This window comes from Citrus clementina, unplaced genomic scaffold (genome assembly GCF_000493195.1).
Source record: "Citrus clementina cultivar Clemenules unplaced genomic scaffold, Citrus_clementina_v1.0 scaffold_6, whole genome shotgun sequence".
Classification (NCBI taxonomy): Eukaryota; Viridiplantae; Streptophyta; class Magnoliopsida; order Sapindales; family Rutaceae; genus Citrus; species Citrus x clementina.
In genome coordinates this window covers 14,718,157-14,734,428 of record NW_006262139.1, presented here as the reverse complement: position 1 = coordinate 14,734,428, position 16,272 = coordinate 14,718,157, and the positions used below count along the sequence as shown (strand labels likewise).

General features: G+C 38.3%; 1 protein-coding gene and 1 pseudogene across 1 annotated transcript; both read right to left on the bottom strand.

Annotated features, from left to right (window-relative positions):
* Positions 1-944: 944 nt before the first annotated feature.
* LOC18038002 lies at positions 945-9,513 on the bottom strand (annotated as a pseudogene).
* Positions 9,514-11,810: 2,297 nt separating this feature from the next.
* LOC18038001 lies at positions 11,811-12,439 on the bottom strand. The gene has a single exon (XM_006429104.2). It carries the CDS (start codon positions 12,422-12,424, stop codon positions 12,152-12,154), a length of 273 nt encoding a protein of 90 aa, XP_006429167.1. The 5' UTR covers positions 12,425-12,439; the 3' UTR covers positions 11,811-12,151.
* Positions 12,440-16,272: the final 3,833 nt, after the last annotated feature.

Here is a 16,272-nt window from a genome sequence, read left to right as displayed (position 1 = left end):
TATATAATAATACTAAATATCGTGAATTTATCAAAATAGGTAAATATGAAATATTATTTTATACTGTAATAAAATTCTCCTAATGTAAATAAAAAATCTAAAACAAATGGTTCCTAAAAGAAAGATAAAAATCCAAAAAGAAACAAAAAAAAAAAACTAGCTTAAAACTGAAAAATAACCAAAAAATAAAAAATAAAATTTTCAATTTGACCATGGAGAACTATACTAAATTTGGTTCATTTCATCATAAGCTTCAAAATGATATATTATACACTTAAAACGAACACTTATAATCCACGTTATAATCTCTAGAATTTAGCTTACTCGTCCCACACAACTATCCTACATCATAGTTGCAGTTAGCCATACAATTTCCAAAACGCAATTCTTGACGTAGTTTTCTTTTTGCAAAGGCAGCACATATTTCCAGATTTGCACAACTGTATATTCATGGAACTTGCTATCACTTGTCTTCAACTTTGTGAGGCCTAACACGTTATTCACGCGCTCGTTCAATGAAATATTTGCACGTGTACATACATTTTGAAATTAACTAATTATAAAATGAGAGAATAAACTTCAAGGAAGTGCCATGATTTAGTTGCAGGTTTGGGACCATCCCATTTAGGAGTTTGCTTTATATATCTCATGAAATTGTGAAGCAATAGGAAATCATGTAGTAATTGTTATTTGTAAATGCTTGAGTTGGATTTGCATATAATGACAAATAAGCAAAATGCACATGGTTGTGAGTGTGTGATCTGTAATCTGGTTGAACCTTCAGTTCACTCTCCAATACTGATCTGCTCAGATCAGCAGAGAGTTTATTTTTTAGCCCTACCACCCAAAGTATATTTTGCAATGTATACATTTATCATTGATAATACTATAAAAAATTATGGCACCGTCATTAAGCATGCCAATTGATATTATTTTTAGTTTAATTAGTCCCCAGATGAAACGGTAACAATAATACGCTCAATTTCATCAGCAACTTCTTTAATTGAGGGTCGATCCTGCCTCCTCTCGTCCAAACATGCTGCTGCTAGTAACCCAAAAGCCTTCATGCTATCCAATTCTATTTCACTAGCTCCCTCTTTGAGCATAGGATCAATGGCATCCACTAATCTCTCTTGTTTTAAAATATTTCCAAAATAAACCACCAAGTTAACATCTTCTTCTTCTCTGTTGAAATCAACAGCCTTCTTTGAGGTCAGCAGCTCCACTAGCACAACTCCAAAGCTATATACATCACTCTTATCAGTCAACTGAAAGTTAATGTAATTTTCAGGGTCAAGATAACCTAATGTACCTTGTGCAAATGTTGTGACATGACTCGCATCATTCAAAGCAAGCCTAGATAGCCCAAAATCAGAAATTTTAGCGTCAAGCTTTTTTTTTTTTTTGATAAACAAAGGGCTCTAAAAGAGAAGAGCTAGAGAGGCACAAACCGGGGGTGTGCCACCCCATACATATCCGAATATAAAATAGATCTCAACCCTAAAGGTGCAGAACGAAGAAAATGTACTCCAACAGGTAAACTCAAAGCATGCGTAGAAAGGAAATCAGCTGCCGAGTTTGCTTCGCGGTAGATGTGACCAATTCGAATCCTCCAATCCCTCCTCATGAGTTCTCTAATTATCTCGATTATATTCGAAGTTTCGTTGACATGGGCATTATTTTCCTTTATAATTTGCACCACACTACAGTTGTCTACTCCAACTTGGATATGTCTATAGCCAAGATCCCATGCCATTCTTAGCCCATGCAAGACACCCCAAAGCTCAGCCTTTAGAACTGAACAAACTCCAAGATGTGCGCTGAAGCCATGAATAAAATTACCATGACAGTCCCGCAGCAGCCCACCTGCACTCGCCTCTCCATTTCCTTTCCTTGCATCATCCGTATTTAAGCACAAGAAAGGCCATGGTGGAGGAGCCCAGTGAATCCATTTCTGAATCCTTTCATTTCTTCGATAGCCTACGCTTGAAAGAGTAGAACAAATACTCTCAGCCCTTGCCTTAATATCCCGGACTATCAAATCACCATTCCAGCTCTTGTTGTTGAAAATCACCTGATTCCTCCAATGCCAAATTCTCCAAGCCGCAATACCAAACATAATCGGCCAAAATAAACTCCCCATATCACAGACTCTTCTCCTAAGATTTGTCATGATCCATTGCCGAAGAGGATAACTAAAGAAGTCATGTTGTCTAAGCGCTGGAACAAGCTTTCGCCAAACACCTCTCGAATAATCACAATCTCGAATTGCATGCAAAGAATTCTCAACGTCTGCATGGCACCTCCCACATACAGCCTCGACGTCCAGATGCCTTCTAGCAAGCTCACATCCTGTCTTCAAACGATCATGGCATAATAACCAAAGAAAAATTCTTACGCTTTGAGGCCCCTTCCATTTCCACACATGCTACCAGTCATGACAGTCTTCAGCAGGGCAAAAATTCGTAAGCACTTAGTAGGCTGATTGGACAGTAAAATTTCCAGTATTTGATGCACCCCAATACATCCTATCCTCGCCTCTCATTGCCGACGGAGGAGCCATGGAAGCAATCCTTAAAACAGCATGGTTATTCAAAAAAGAGTTGAATCTGTTCCACAACCAATTCCCATTTTGATCCACACAATCCGCCACCAACATATTTCGCATGCTATCCGGAATTGGAGCCACCGTATAGTTAATTAAGGGATCACCATTCGTAGCCCAAATATCATCCCAAAACTTCACCCGTTGGCCACTTCCAATACTCCACCGCAAACCCTTCTGGAAGTCTTTCCAAATCTTACCCATAGAGCGCCATAAATAGGAACCATTTTTTAATGAAATATCAGTAGTACTCATGTCACAAGGCGCAGTATATTTAGAAATTAAAACCTGGGAGCACAGCTTGCTAGGATTTATGAATAAATTCCAAGCCACTTTCATTAGTAAGGCTTTGTTCATAAGTTCCATATCCTTGAAACCGAGACCTCCATTGCTCTTAGGCCTACAAATGTTATCCCAGCTAATCAGACTTAACTTGCGTTGAGAATCAGCCCTACTCCAAATGAATCTTCTACATAATTGATCAATTTTACCTCTGACACTAAATGGGAGGTATGTGGTTTGCATAGCGTAAATCGGGATTGCCTGAAGCACCGATTGAGTGAGAGTAACTCTCCCTGCCAGAGACAATTGCTTTGCTGCCCATCCTGATAGCCACTGATCAATTTTGTCAATGATACTCTGATACGTTTTCTTAGAAACCCGATCGTGTAGCAGAGGCATGCCAAGATATCTTCCCAAATTATTAGTAACCGAGAAGCCCAAAGCCTTGCCAATTCCACTGGCTAAAGTGATCGGGACATTTTTGGAGAAGAAGACTTGGGTCTTTTGATTACTAACTCTAGCGCCCGAACTCCTACAGAAATTCTCCACCACTTCATTCAATACATCAACTTGGCCGTAACTTGCTTCCAAAAAGAGAAGCAGATCATCCGCAAAAAATAAATGACTTAGAGGAGTGCCAGTTCGAGTCAGTCGAATGGGTTTCCACCTACCTTGATTAACCGCCTGGATAATCCCATGACTTAATCTTTCAATACAAAGCACAAAAATATAAGGCGAAAGAGGGTCTCCTTGTCGAATTCCTCTCCCTGGCCGAAAATCTTCAATCATTTCCCCATTCCACAAAACATTCATTTGGGCTGTGGACAAACACTCCATTATGAGGTGAATAAATCGCTCCGGTAGCCCAACTTCCTGTAAAGTTTCCTGAACAAAACGCCAACTCAACCGGTCATAAGCCTTTTCCAAGTCCACTTTAACCGCCATCATTCTTTTACCCCCCACCTTTTTCTTCATTGTATGGATTACCTCTTGAGCAATAATAATATTTTCTGTAATATGCCGACTCGGTACAAAACTGGTTTGTTGGGGTCCAATGAGATCTGGAAGAAAAGCCTGTAGCCTATTTGCAATAATTTTCGTCACCGTTTTATACAGAACTGTGCAGAGGCTGATCGGCCGAAACATCTTAAGACTTGTTGGATGATCCACTTTGGGAATGAGCACCAGCAAAGTTCTGTTGATCTCTGTAGGGATATGATTAGAATTAAAAATATTTTTGATTAAAGAACTCAAAGACATACCAACTGTATTCCATTGCGCTTGGTAAAAACCAGCATGAAAGCCATCAACTCCGGGAGCTTTAAAAGGACTCATACTGAAAATAGTCCGTCTGATTTCCTCATCTGTTACCGCAGACATCAAACTTAAACAAATATCATCTGACAAATCAGGGAAACACCCCCTGACATTATATGGTCTATGCACCCCTTGTTCAGGCGTGTACAATTCCGAAAAGAAATTGACTGCACGTTGCTTAATGATCTCGACATCGTGTATCCACTGCCCAGTATCATTTTGAATTGCAGTAATCCGATTCTGGCGACGCCTAGTTAGCGTTTTTTGATGGAAATAAGTAGTGTTGCGGTCACCATACAAAGTCCAATCTCTCCTGGATTTCTGAAGCCACAATAATTCTTCCTGAGTGAAAACCTCTTCGAGCTCCTTCTGAAGCTTAACTTCAAGTCTAGTAAGGCTATGGTTAGGCTTGGTTTCCAAAATTCGTTGGATCCCACCTATTCTAGCCAACAATTTCTGCTTCCGATAAATGATATTTCCAAAACTTTCCTTATTCCACCGCCTAGTTTGTTGAGTAAAATCGGCCACCGCCTCAAGAAAATTCACTCCCTTATTCCAGCTATCATTCACAAAACTCCCAAATCTCTCATCCGTGAGCCATGCAGCCAAAAATCTAAATGGCCTCGGGCCCCCATGCTTGGAATCCATGTTTTGGAACTTGACTAGAATAGGCCGATAATCGGAATCAATTTTTGGAAGATGCATGACACTACTATTTGCATGTTTTATGAGCCATCCATCATTGCAAACCGCTCTGTCCAGTCGTTTAGAAAGGTTTCCCCTAGACCAAGTAAAGTGAGGGCCATAGAACTTTAGATCAAGCATCCTACCAGAATGAAACCAATGATTAAATAAATTGCAAGTGCCACTTATTCAGTTTGAGCCCCCTTTCTTCTCATGTGCGTATAAGATAGCATTGAAGTCTCCACCCACCAACCACGGATCCGACATTTGGGAAGCAATACTTGCAAGGTGATACCATAAATCCCGCCGGACTGTTGGAATAGGGCTAGCATACACTGCCGTGACCCAACTCTCCAATCCATTGCTAGAAACAATCTTGAAATGAACAAACTGCCTATGGTTTAAGGCTACCTCGACTGTGATAAAATCCTTCCATAAAAGCCAAATTCCTCCAGAAAAACCCACCGCCTCTATCCTGTGGGATCTCTCAAAACCACAGCCCCGAATGAAATTGTCAGCTTTTTGGCCACTAATTCTTGGTTCAAAAATTACCACCATAGACGGATTATAGCATTGAATAATTGCAGCAAAAGAAAGTCTAAAATCTGAGGCTCCCGCCCCTTGAACGTTCCAAAACATAACTGAAATTGACATAACCATAATAAAAGAATAACTGGTTAGAGCTTCCTTACTGGCTGGATCCATGGATCTTATCCTCCTTACTCATTGGCGTATCCTCCACAAAGGAGTCCTCACCCTCTGTTGTATCTTCATCCTCCTCATCCTCCACATAATTCGGATCAGCCTCCATTTCAAGATCCATATCACCACTATGTAAATCTGGAGGGTCTCCCAAGCAAGGTAGGGAACGACCCTTAGTCCCCCGGCTCATTTGTATTGCGGCATCATCCAGCTCATGAGTATCTATAGGCTTATTGTTTGGGTTATGGAAGATAATTGTCGTATGCCTTAGAGGGTCAAGGGTTGTAGGTGCATGCTGAGGGATCATCATGGGGCTGGTTTGGGTATCGAGTGGCATGGCTGACGTAGCAGCCACATTGGGATTCACCACATGGTTTTGTGTGTCGGTTTTGGGATGCATGGCTAGCTTACTGTTTCTGGTGTCTTTGGCTGCAATAGGATACTTGCCCTTGTCTGTAAACTTTGATGGAATTCTTGTGGAGTGTCTGTGTTTGAATTCAGATGCATGAGGTTGCAGGACATAATTCTTACGTGGTTGTTTCGGGTCTACATGGCTGATCTCTTGTCCCTGAGAGTCCGTAGCCACATGTTCATTCTCATTGTCCCCTTTATCTTGCGATGCAAGCACCGCAAAGCGAGAATTACTTTGATGTACAATCGACTGCTCCTCATCCGTGCCATGAGCAAAAGTCTTGCCAGCATAATTTCTTGGTTTGCCTTTGCGTGATACAACCATCCAAGGACCAAACTTGCTCACTCCCGTTTCAGCTACTCTAATATTCTTCTCGTTGGCCACCACTGGTGCGTTATTTGCCACTGTCTTAGCTGTACCAGTCTCCTTCAGATTCTTCTCCCCACAATCCTCTGTAAAATGTCCATATTTTCCACAAGAGAAACATATCATAGGGAGTCCCTCATACTCCACCAGTTGGATTTGCCCATTCACCTTAATTTGCGAGACTAAAGGTTTCACAAGTGAAACCCTTACCGCCAGCCTTGCAAATTTCCCTCTCTTCGAGTCCTCTGTATTATAGTCAATTTTAATAACGTCTCCAATTTTACTGCCGAGTCGTCGCAAGCTGCGTTTATCATAATATTGGATTGCCATGCCGGGCAGTCGTACCCATACCACAGTCGATGTTAGCTCATTAGAGAAGCAATCAAAATTCGGCGTCCAAGGTTGAACAAAAAGATTTCTACCCATAACAGTCCATGGTCCTTCAGTTAGGGCACGTTCTGCATCAACAGCAGTTTGAAACTTGACCAAAAAATAATTATTTTCTAGATCAATGATGGAGAAGCCAGCTACCATCGACCGCCATAGGATCTCCAATCTATTGCATAAAACCCTATAGCCTATCTGTCGTCCCAACAATTTGACTATTATAGAATAACGCCATGGCTGCTGCAGTTTCTCTTGTACCCTGTTAGAGAAATATATCGCAGGAATCCCTTCCTCTATTCTCTCAACCACATCTTCATCTTCAATATCCCAATCTTCCTCTGCACTTCCTGGCTGACCTGCCATCACCGTTACTGCCTCCATAGCCTTATCTCTCCAAGAGGGTTTATGAGGATTATCAGCATCAGTTCCCTCAGCTCGAAACCGGGCCTTCTTAGTCGTCCTGTCCTCTTGCAGTGGTGGCGGGTTAGAGTTCTCAAACCCTAGCCCTAAGTTTTCGTCCCTTCCAATATTTTCGGAGCTCATGCCCTATTTTTTAAAGTTTTAAAATTCTAATCCCTCTTTCTTAAGGCTGTATGTAGCTTCCTGAGATGATGCGATCAAGATTGAAAATTTTTTATGGACAGTCGGTTCCCAAAAATTTAGTAGCGTCAAGCTTTTCATCTAATAAAATGTTGCTTGATTTTATGTCACGGTGGTAAATAGGCGGCGTAGCCAGTAAGTGAAGATATGCAATAGCTTGAGCCGTTTGGCGAGCAATATGAAGACGGTGATGCCATTTCAATGGTGGCCAATTGCCAGATTGGACTCTGTGAAGGCGATCAAAGAGGGTTCCATTAGGGGACATACTCATAAACTAACAAAGGTTGCTCTACCTCAACACAACAGCCTAGGAGTTTTACTAGGCTGCGGTGGTTCAATTGGCAAAGAATTCGGACTTCATTGAGAATTTGATCAATGCCCTTCGTTTTTCCAAGCTTCGAACGCTTGACGGCTGTGATTGTTCCATCATCTAGAATGGCCTTGAAGACTTCACCGAAGCCTCCAGAGCCTAGGAGATTGCCAGTGGAGAATTTGTTGCTTCTGTTATTTCTCTACTGCTGAAAATCCTGGCCAATCTGCCACTGTTGTTGGCCCTGGAGATGTCCTTTTTCACCTTTGTTAAACTCACTTCTCTGTTGCTTTGATGAAAGTGTTTGTAGAATTTTATCGTGGCGAGAACTGTTCCAAGTAGAAATGCACCCGCAGCCAAGCCTATGGGAAATTAAGTAACAAAATGTGCAAGCCTGATTAATCTTAAGCGTGATTTATCCCAGAAAAGGAAAAGCAAGACTTAATTAAACATTACCTCCAATAACTGCGGTTTTAGGCTTTTTATGCTTGCAACCTTTTCCATGGGAACACTTCAGGCCTACACAAAACTCAAAGAAAGGCATTTCAATTTCAGTAAAAAGCTTAAGCAAGTTAAAACAAATGATAAAAACTAGAGTTCGTGTATTTACTCACTCTTGCAAATTCCACTGATGGGATCCCATTGAAACCCGGCTTTGCACAAGCACCTTTTCTGTCCAGCACTTTCTGCATCCTGCAAACACATCGAATTCAATATGTTAGGTCCCAGTCCGAATTAGCGGAAACAACAAGCAAATAATTTGTTCTTCTTAGGGTGAGAACTACCGCAATTGCTAATTGAATTAGATAAAAGTCTGATATCTTTTTATTAAAATATTCCAGTCTATTTATAGAATAAAATTAATGAAATAAAGTAGTTAAAATCAATTAAACCACTTAGCTATAATTTCGAAGTAAATAATAATCTTAAAGGAAACATGATTAAATCTGAATTCTTCATCAATACGGCTTGACGTAGTAAGCTTTCCGTTGATTTTTTGAAGAGTCCTTGAAGGAACGTGATGCCCACCTCATGCATGGCTTGCATGGTTACTTGCATGTGCCCATGCATTTTCGTTATTGGCTGGCATGGTTGCTTGCATGTGCCCATGCATATTCGTCATATTTGCTGTTGGGTTTTGCTTCTCATTTGGACTTGCGTATGCTCTTATCACAATAAATCTTGACAGTCCACCGGCAGCTTGCACGTTGGCTCTCGCGGCAATGCCCATTCTGTCTTCACACCAGGTTCAGGCCACTTACTAACTGGCAAGCTCAAGTCCAAATCCACAAAACTCTGATACGCTGCACACCTTTCTGCACGAACTCTGATCCTATATTCATTAATGGACCCGCCAGTCTTAAACCAACAGCATACTGGCAAAGCTCCACAAGCCGCTTTAGCTACTGGATTGTCCCTTATGTAACTGTGACAAATGCTTGTTGATGAACAATTGAATGGTTTTTGCAACATTTCAATGCTGCAGTTCATTACCATGAGAGTGTTGCTACTACTAATGTTGAAGCGAAGGTTGTTGTCAAGTTGTAGGCCTTGGCCTTGATAATCAGCTGCAATGCACTTGTTTTTTATGCGGCCAGGTGGACGGATGATTAGCGACTGGCTCAGCGGATTGATTGATGTGATAATATAAGAAGAACCATTGAGAGCATCAAACCATAACGTGCCTGCATTGCACCTAACTTTGTATGATTGATCACCACAGCCTGGTCCTGTACTGAGTGGATATGGTACTGGAATATGGCCACAGTTTGTACAAGACTTTAAGGCCAAGATGCATATTGTGTATGATGAAAATATTTCCACAATGAACATCAAAAGTGGGGACATTCTGATTTCTATTGAGCGAAATAATGAGATCGAGCATTTGACATAGGCATTTGGCTTGTGATTAGACCATCTGAGTGGTTATATTTCTCTGTTTTAGCAGAATTTTCTAATTTCGTTCGGAAAAAAGTATATTTTAGTTCTTGTTATACTAAATAGATCGAAAAACTTGTCTCACATTTAATCTTGTGCACAGCACATGAAAAAGTTTGTTGGTTCCAATGCCTTAACGAAGGTGCCCCTGTGAATAAAATAGGGACTGAGCCAAATTTTTGCACACACAGCGATATGCTCATGTTGTGAAGGCTTGTTAAGGTTTCCTAAAAACCAGACAACGTATTTTTGGAACATACTTATGTTCAGAAATGTGTATAAATGCTGGCGTGTGCTTATGGGTAATATAATTTGATATAGATTCTTAATTCTGGTGAAAGTTTTAAATTATAGAAACTATAGTTTTCAGAATCCAGAACGTCATATTTTTGTAGCATCACATGCCACATCGCTAGAGTGAGGGTTTATAAGATTGGAATGAACTATATAGATGCATTCTGGATTACAAAGTCCTAGAAAAGATTTTGATGTGATGGGCTAAATGCCAAAAGCGGACAATTTCTACTTAATTTTAGGGTCTAGTATATTACAATTAGTATCAGAAATAGGCTCCTAACTTGATAAGTGGATGGATTTTGATTTCATTTTGATTTCTTCCATTCAGTTTCCTTACATACTCACAATAAAGTGAGGTTCCAAAAGAAAGCGATTGTATCATCCACATCGCTAGTGAGGGCCAAGGGTAGTCAACTATTTAGACGCATTTGGAGTTGTAAAGTCCTAAAACAAAATTCTAATGTGTTGTGTTTCCAAAATAGACTATTTATTTATTCCTGCTATAATTTTCGTATGCACTTGAGTATTGCAGTACCTTCATATTGAAGAAAACATGTGAGCAAATGGATGATGAGTTAGTTGTCTCTAAATAATGTTTGATTAGGTAATCCAAAAGCTAACCTTGTTATACAAACTTTCCATATATTTATCCTTTTAGTGGAATGTCTTATTCTAAATTTGGGAAAGAAAATTAAGTTCCAACTGATAGATACATCATTTTTACAGCAGAGGTAATTGATTTTAGATTAATATGTCCTTCTCAGGCTTGGGATTTTGTACGTGTCCAAACAAGAAAGAGATAGGAGCATGCTTATAAAACTTATCCAGATATGTCCAGATAGTGATTGCTGAACCAAGTCTTGCACCAAAAACATTAATTGATGGCAGCTCCTCCCCAAATTCATGCAAGTCTTTTTCATTTCTAGGCAGCTGTGAAGATAGCTATAGTTGCAACATAAGATAGCCTCCTTGGCCACAGGGTCTTCATTTTATCAGCCAATACAAGCTATCTAGTTCTTTCAGCCAATGTCAGTCTTAAACCAAGTTCAAACTTTATATTTTCTTTTGAATATGTGGCATGATTGTATTGAATCTACAAACATCTTGTGCGCCAAGACTCTTTCTTAGGTTTTTCTCAAAGGGTGGTAACTTGTGACACGATCTGTCAATTTAAAATGAATACAATACAAAGTTAACATAATCGAATTGAAGTTTTAATATATACATAATTAATAGACAAGTTAAATTTATACTGTCCAAATTTAACCCTTCTAATTCTCTCATTTTCTCTCCATTTTGTTTTTCTAGTTTTAAAAAAGTAAGGGGTGGGCAGAGCCAAATGAATTTTAACCCCCCACTTCTTTCAACATTCGAACTTAAGAAAGCTGCTTGTAAAATTTCTGGAGGCCACAGATTCTCTCCTTTGTTTAAAGCATGAGGGTATCTTTGGTCGAAAAACTGCAAAATCTCTTATGACAGCCTTGTGAGGAGTAACTGAGCTCTATGAGACTATGACTTTGTGGGTAGCAATTGGAGCTCAGGCATGAGAGGGAATAATGAAAACAAATTCTTTCCGAAAAATGGGACTGATATTGCTCCTTCAATTTGTTATTCTTAAATTATTAAGATTCAATTGCGTACAAGATTAGATCAATTCTTTTAATCATATTCAAGTGCTAGTATCTCTAGTGAGATACTGGCACTGATAGATATATTTCCATGTTAAGAAATTTTTTGCTCTGTTTTCTCTGTTCCAAAGATCCAAATTTTGCTTCTTTCAGAGTTAAAACTTTTGGCTCACTTATTTTACTTTTTTGAAAAAAAAAAAATTGTCTCAAAGGTACAACAAAAACTCAAAATGACATGACAACAAAAAACATAAATTCGATACACAATCTAACCACAATATATTAACTTCACATTTTTACAATACCATCAGAAATTAAACATGCGGTCCATTTTGGTTTTTCCGCACGCTTAATTTTTTTTCTTCATCGATCTTTCACACTAACAAAGTAATAACAACACAAAGCATATGGCCCCTTTGGTTTCCACATGCTTATTACTAAACACCACAAATAAGAAAAAATAACAATAATAATAGAAACCATGTATCAGAACATTCTGAATACAATTACCACAAATCCATCACCATATTTGACAAATTCCAAGTTCCACACCTTCAGCTTTCTTCAGGCATGTCACTGCAATATTTTAACATACAATCTTGATCGTCATGATGAATTGATGATCATGTAGCAACTCGACGAGTCGTCAAACGACAAACAGGAGATTGAACCCCAGTTGATAGAATAATCTTTGTAGAAGTTGCAGAATTTGGAGCCACGGACATGGAGCCATAATCATGTTGAAACAAATCAGATGTCTGAAACCGACCAGAATCTCCAGGGAGTCTCATGTAAGAAGCTGAAGGTGACTCACCATACCATGAGCCGAAACCCACCTGGTTTCCATTTTTGTATTGCATTATTGCTCTATAAACAAAAGGAATAAGGCCCTCCATTTGTTTTTTTGAAAGCTTGTGACTTGTGCTTGAATGACCCAAGGATGGTGGGAATTTGGTTTATAAGAGGGTGAGCGTGGTGACGTGGCGTAATGGGTAGGAGTCCACCTCTTCACGCTAACCCACGTAAGCTTCCCGATGAAGAGAGTACTTCAAAATTCAAATATATATGCAAAAGCAAAACCCACACGAAGACCCTTGAAAGCTATAGCTAAACTGCAATACAATCCACCTAATCTCACTGTAATCTTATGTTGATTCACATTTTTCTTATTTTTTAATTGATTTTTTTTAGGGTTAGTTCAATCTTAGGGAACTTTTTTAATACGATTGGTCGGTTTGTTAATTATTTATTGTCCCTTTTTTAAACTTTTTTCTGTGCATATTTTTCTTGCTAGCTTCATCATGGATTATTAAAATAATTAAATTTTTGTTGTGTTCTGTTTAGATGTGGTTTTAGAGTAAGATTTCTACTATTGCAGTATGATCAGTTGGTGGTGCATTCTGGGTGCGCCACATGTATCACTACAAGATCTAATCCTAATTAACAACACTATCAGGATCAGGATGTGATTGACCTAATTAGCTAATTAGCTAGCCGAATTAAATTTTTAAAATTTCGATCTTTTTTTCTTTAAAATTATATAGAGAATCTTCCTGAAAATATTAACATTAGAAAACCGTTTGCTGGAAATTCCAAATCTTTGGTCACATTATCTTAATTATTATTGCTTTTCGTCAAGATCATGCTCATATATAACTGGATTCCATTAATATTTGTCGATCATATTCTTGAAATCCAGATGACCAGTTTTAGACTTATGCCGTACGCCGCATTTTATATTTAGGAGAAATTATGAACAACTTTTTTTTTTTCCAAAAGAAATTTATTCTCTAGAAAGATTAAGGAAGTATTTGTAGTTTGACTATTTTCTAAATATTGTATTTTAAAAAGGAATAAAGCTTAAAAGTTTCTATTTATACCTGAATGAATCTTTTGACATAACTCAAGAGCTTGATATATATATATATATATATCTATTACTATATGCAAATCTTAAATTGATTGGTCCAACAGCAAAACCCAAAGGGAAATAAAGAAGAGGGGAAAAAAAAAAGATAAGATTAAGAGCCAAATTTAGAAATGTTCTCCAGTTGGAATTTCAAAAACCGTCCATTGTAATAACATATAATAATTCTTCCATATCTAATTTCTAAACCTAGTAGTCAAGGATGAAACTTAGCTGTAATTGATGGAGATTATAGATAATCACAAAATTGATAAATGAGATGCACAGCATTATCCACAAATTAAAGAATTAAGCCGTTGAAATGCATGCTATTAATTGCTGGTTATATACTGCCTTGCTTGTTTCATCAAAAATAACTGCTCCAAATTTAATTAAATGTCTCAATCGCAGATGAAGTCATTGTTGGCATCATCAAAATCGTCCAATTAACATTAATGTCCTTTTCTTAGTCCAATTAAAATTTTAGCTTCAAAGAAGAGATCGATGATAATAAGTCCAAGTCCTAAGCAAAAGCAATAACCTGCGTGCGCGAGCCATTGTGTTTTATTATTGTGTATGCAGGGTTAGGTGAAGCAAGTGGTGAATGGCGATGGTCGAAAGTTGTATTAATTTTGGCCTTGAACTTAGTTTGGGGAGGCAACAAAATTAAAAGAATTAATCAAGTTATGCGAATACAATATGGATCTTGGCACCATCAAGGCTCGTGTGTCGCACTCGGCAACTCCTTTTTATCAATTAATTTACGAACCTTGGCAAATTCAAAAAGAAAAGAAAAATTACAAACGTTCGCAGATGAACCCATTTCATTTTCTTGGGTGAGTGATTAAAAAAAAAAAGATGAAGAACAAATTCCGAATAATATGATTTTATTAATGAAAGATATAGAAAAACTAGTGTAAAAATACAATAAGTAACCGAAAAAATTAGAAAGAGATTTTCAACTAAAGAATTAAGGTCTAAAATGAAGAAATTTAGGGACAGTCTAGTATCCTGTAATAATAAAAGCAACTATTATCTACATTCATTTTGTGAAAACCTTCAAACGATATATTATGGAACCAAAACAAATAATTTAATCTCAAATTATGGGCCGATAAAGATGAAGATATTGTCCTACATCATTGGGATTTGATCAGTTCTCGCTACTCATAACCCTATGATCGATCGTCTGACTATTTTTTTCAACTCGATCGATGGGTTTCATAATCACCCCCTTATGAGTGTTCTAAACAATCAAACATATGAAGACTGATAATGTTCTTTGCGACAACTATAGACCCTATCCTCGAAAGGCATTTTCGTTTACTATAATTTTCATTTGTCTTGTATTAATTTAAATGTTTGTTGTGGTTCTATTCAAATCCCGGGTTAAATCATTCTTTGACCGACTGACAATGGTCAGACAATAATATTCATTATAAAACTTTCAAATTCTATTGTCAATTTTAGGTTCTTTAATCATCATGATTGTCCCACTTTGGCCTCAATATTCTCCTTCTTCAAAATTACATTATACAGTTTTGAATATACAGCTGTTAACAATTCAATGCTGAAGTATTAAAAATTGTTGAGACTTGGTGTTTTATTTTTATTAGTTTGAAATGTCATTAGAAAATTGATTATACATATACAAAATACCAATAAATATAACCATTTCAGCAATTCAGCTGAATCACAGTGCATACAATACGTACCCATCAAAAGTTTCATTAGAACACCTTTTACAATTTTCATTAAATGAAAATTACACTAAACATATAAAAACACATTCAGATTAAAATTAAGAGGACATCAGTACGTAAATGGTGAAACCTAAAAGGAAAATGAGACTCTTCCCACGTTAAGCACCACAATAAGCACCAAACGGTGCGTTTTGGGCATAATATAAAATGAGCCAACTCACGTGATACACACATAGCCACCACAACACACGCGCAATAGATCTCACGCGACACACACCTTTTCTCCATTTGCTCTCACAGAAATCTCACTGTTTCTCTTGCCGTGTCTCTCTTTGATCTCCGTTCTCAAACTTTCTCAGGCAGTGGTGCTCGGCGTTGGTCTCTGGCCGTGGGTCTCCAGCCGTGGGTCTCCAGCCGTGGGTCTCCAGCCGTGGGTCTCCAGCCGTGGGTCTCCAGCCGTGGGTCTCTCATCGTTGGTCTCTCACCGTGGGTCTGCTCTCTCTCTTCTCTGTCTCGATTCTCAAACTTTCTCAGGCAGTGGTGCTCGGCGTTGGTCTCTGGCAGTGGGTCTCTCGCCGCTGGTCTCTCACCGTGGGTCTGCTCTTTCTCTCCTCTATCGTCTCTGTTCTCTTGAATTGTATAGGTAATGGCAAATTTCCATGAGTTGATTTTTAATTTTTGAAAATCCAGTCGATATTGTGAGCTTAATTGCACTTGGATTGATGTTGTATTCGAATTGTATAGGTAATGGCAAATTTCCGTGAGTTGATTTTTAATTTTTGAAAATCCAGTTGATATTGTGAGCAAATGAGACAATTATTTTCAATAGTCTTAGGAGATGGCCTTGTGCTGGAGATGGGATTTTGATAGCCTTAGGAGATGGTCTTGTGCTAGAGATGGCATTTTAATAGTTATTTACATGCAGTTTCTTGGTTACAATTGGCAATCCGTTATATCCTTTGAAGTTGACTACTACAAATATTCCAACTGATGGGTGAGTTGATTATTCTTGTGTTCCTCTTAGACATTTTTGAAATGAGTAGCAAACAGACCATATTTTTCTTCTTTTTGTTTTCTTTGTAATTGAAATTGAACAATTTTATTTGAGCTGAATGGAATTAGCGTAGACTTTTTG

What these genes read in the sequence shown, in the direction of transcription:
- LOC18038001 (XM_006429104.2), bottom strand. Translation starts at nt 12,424, where the DNA reads ATGGAGGGCCTTATTCCTTTTGTTTATAGAGCAATAATGCAATACAAA.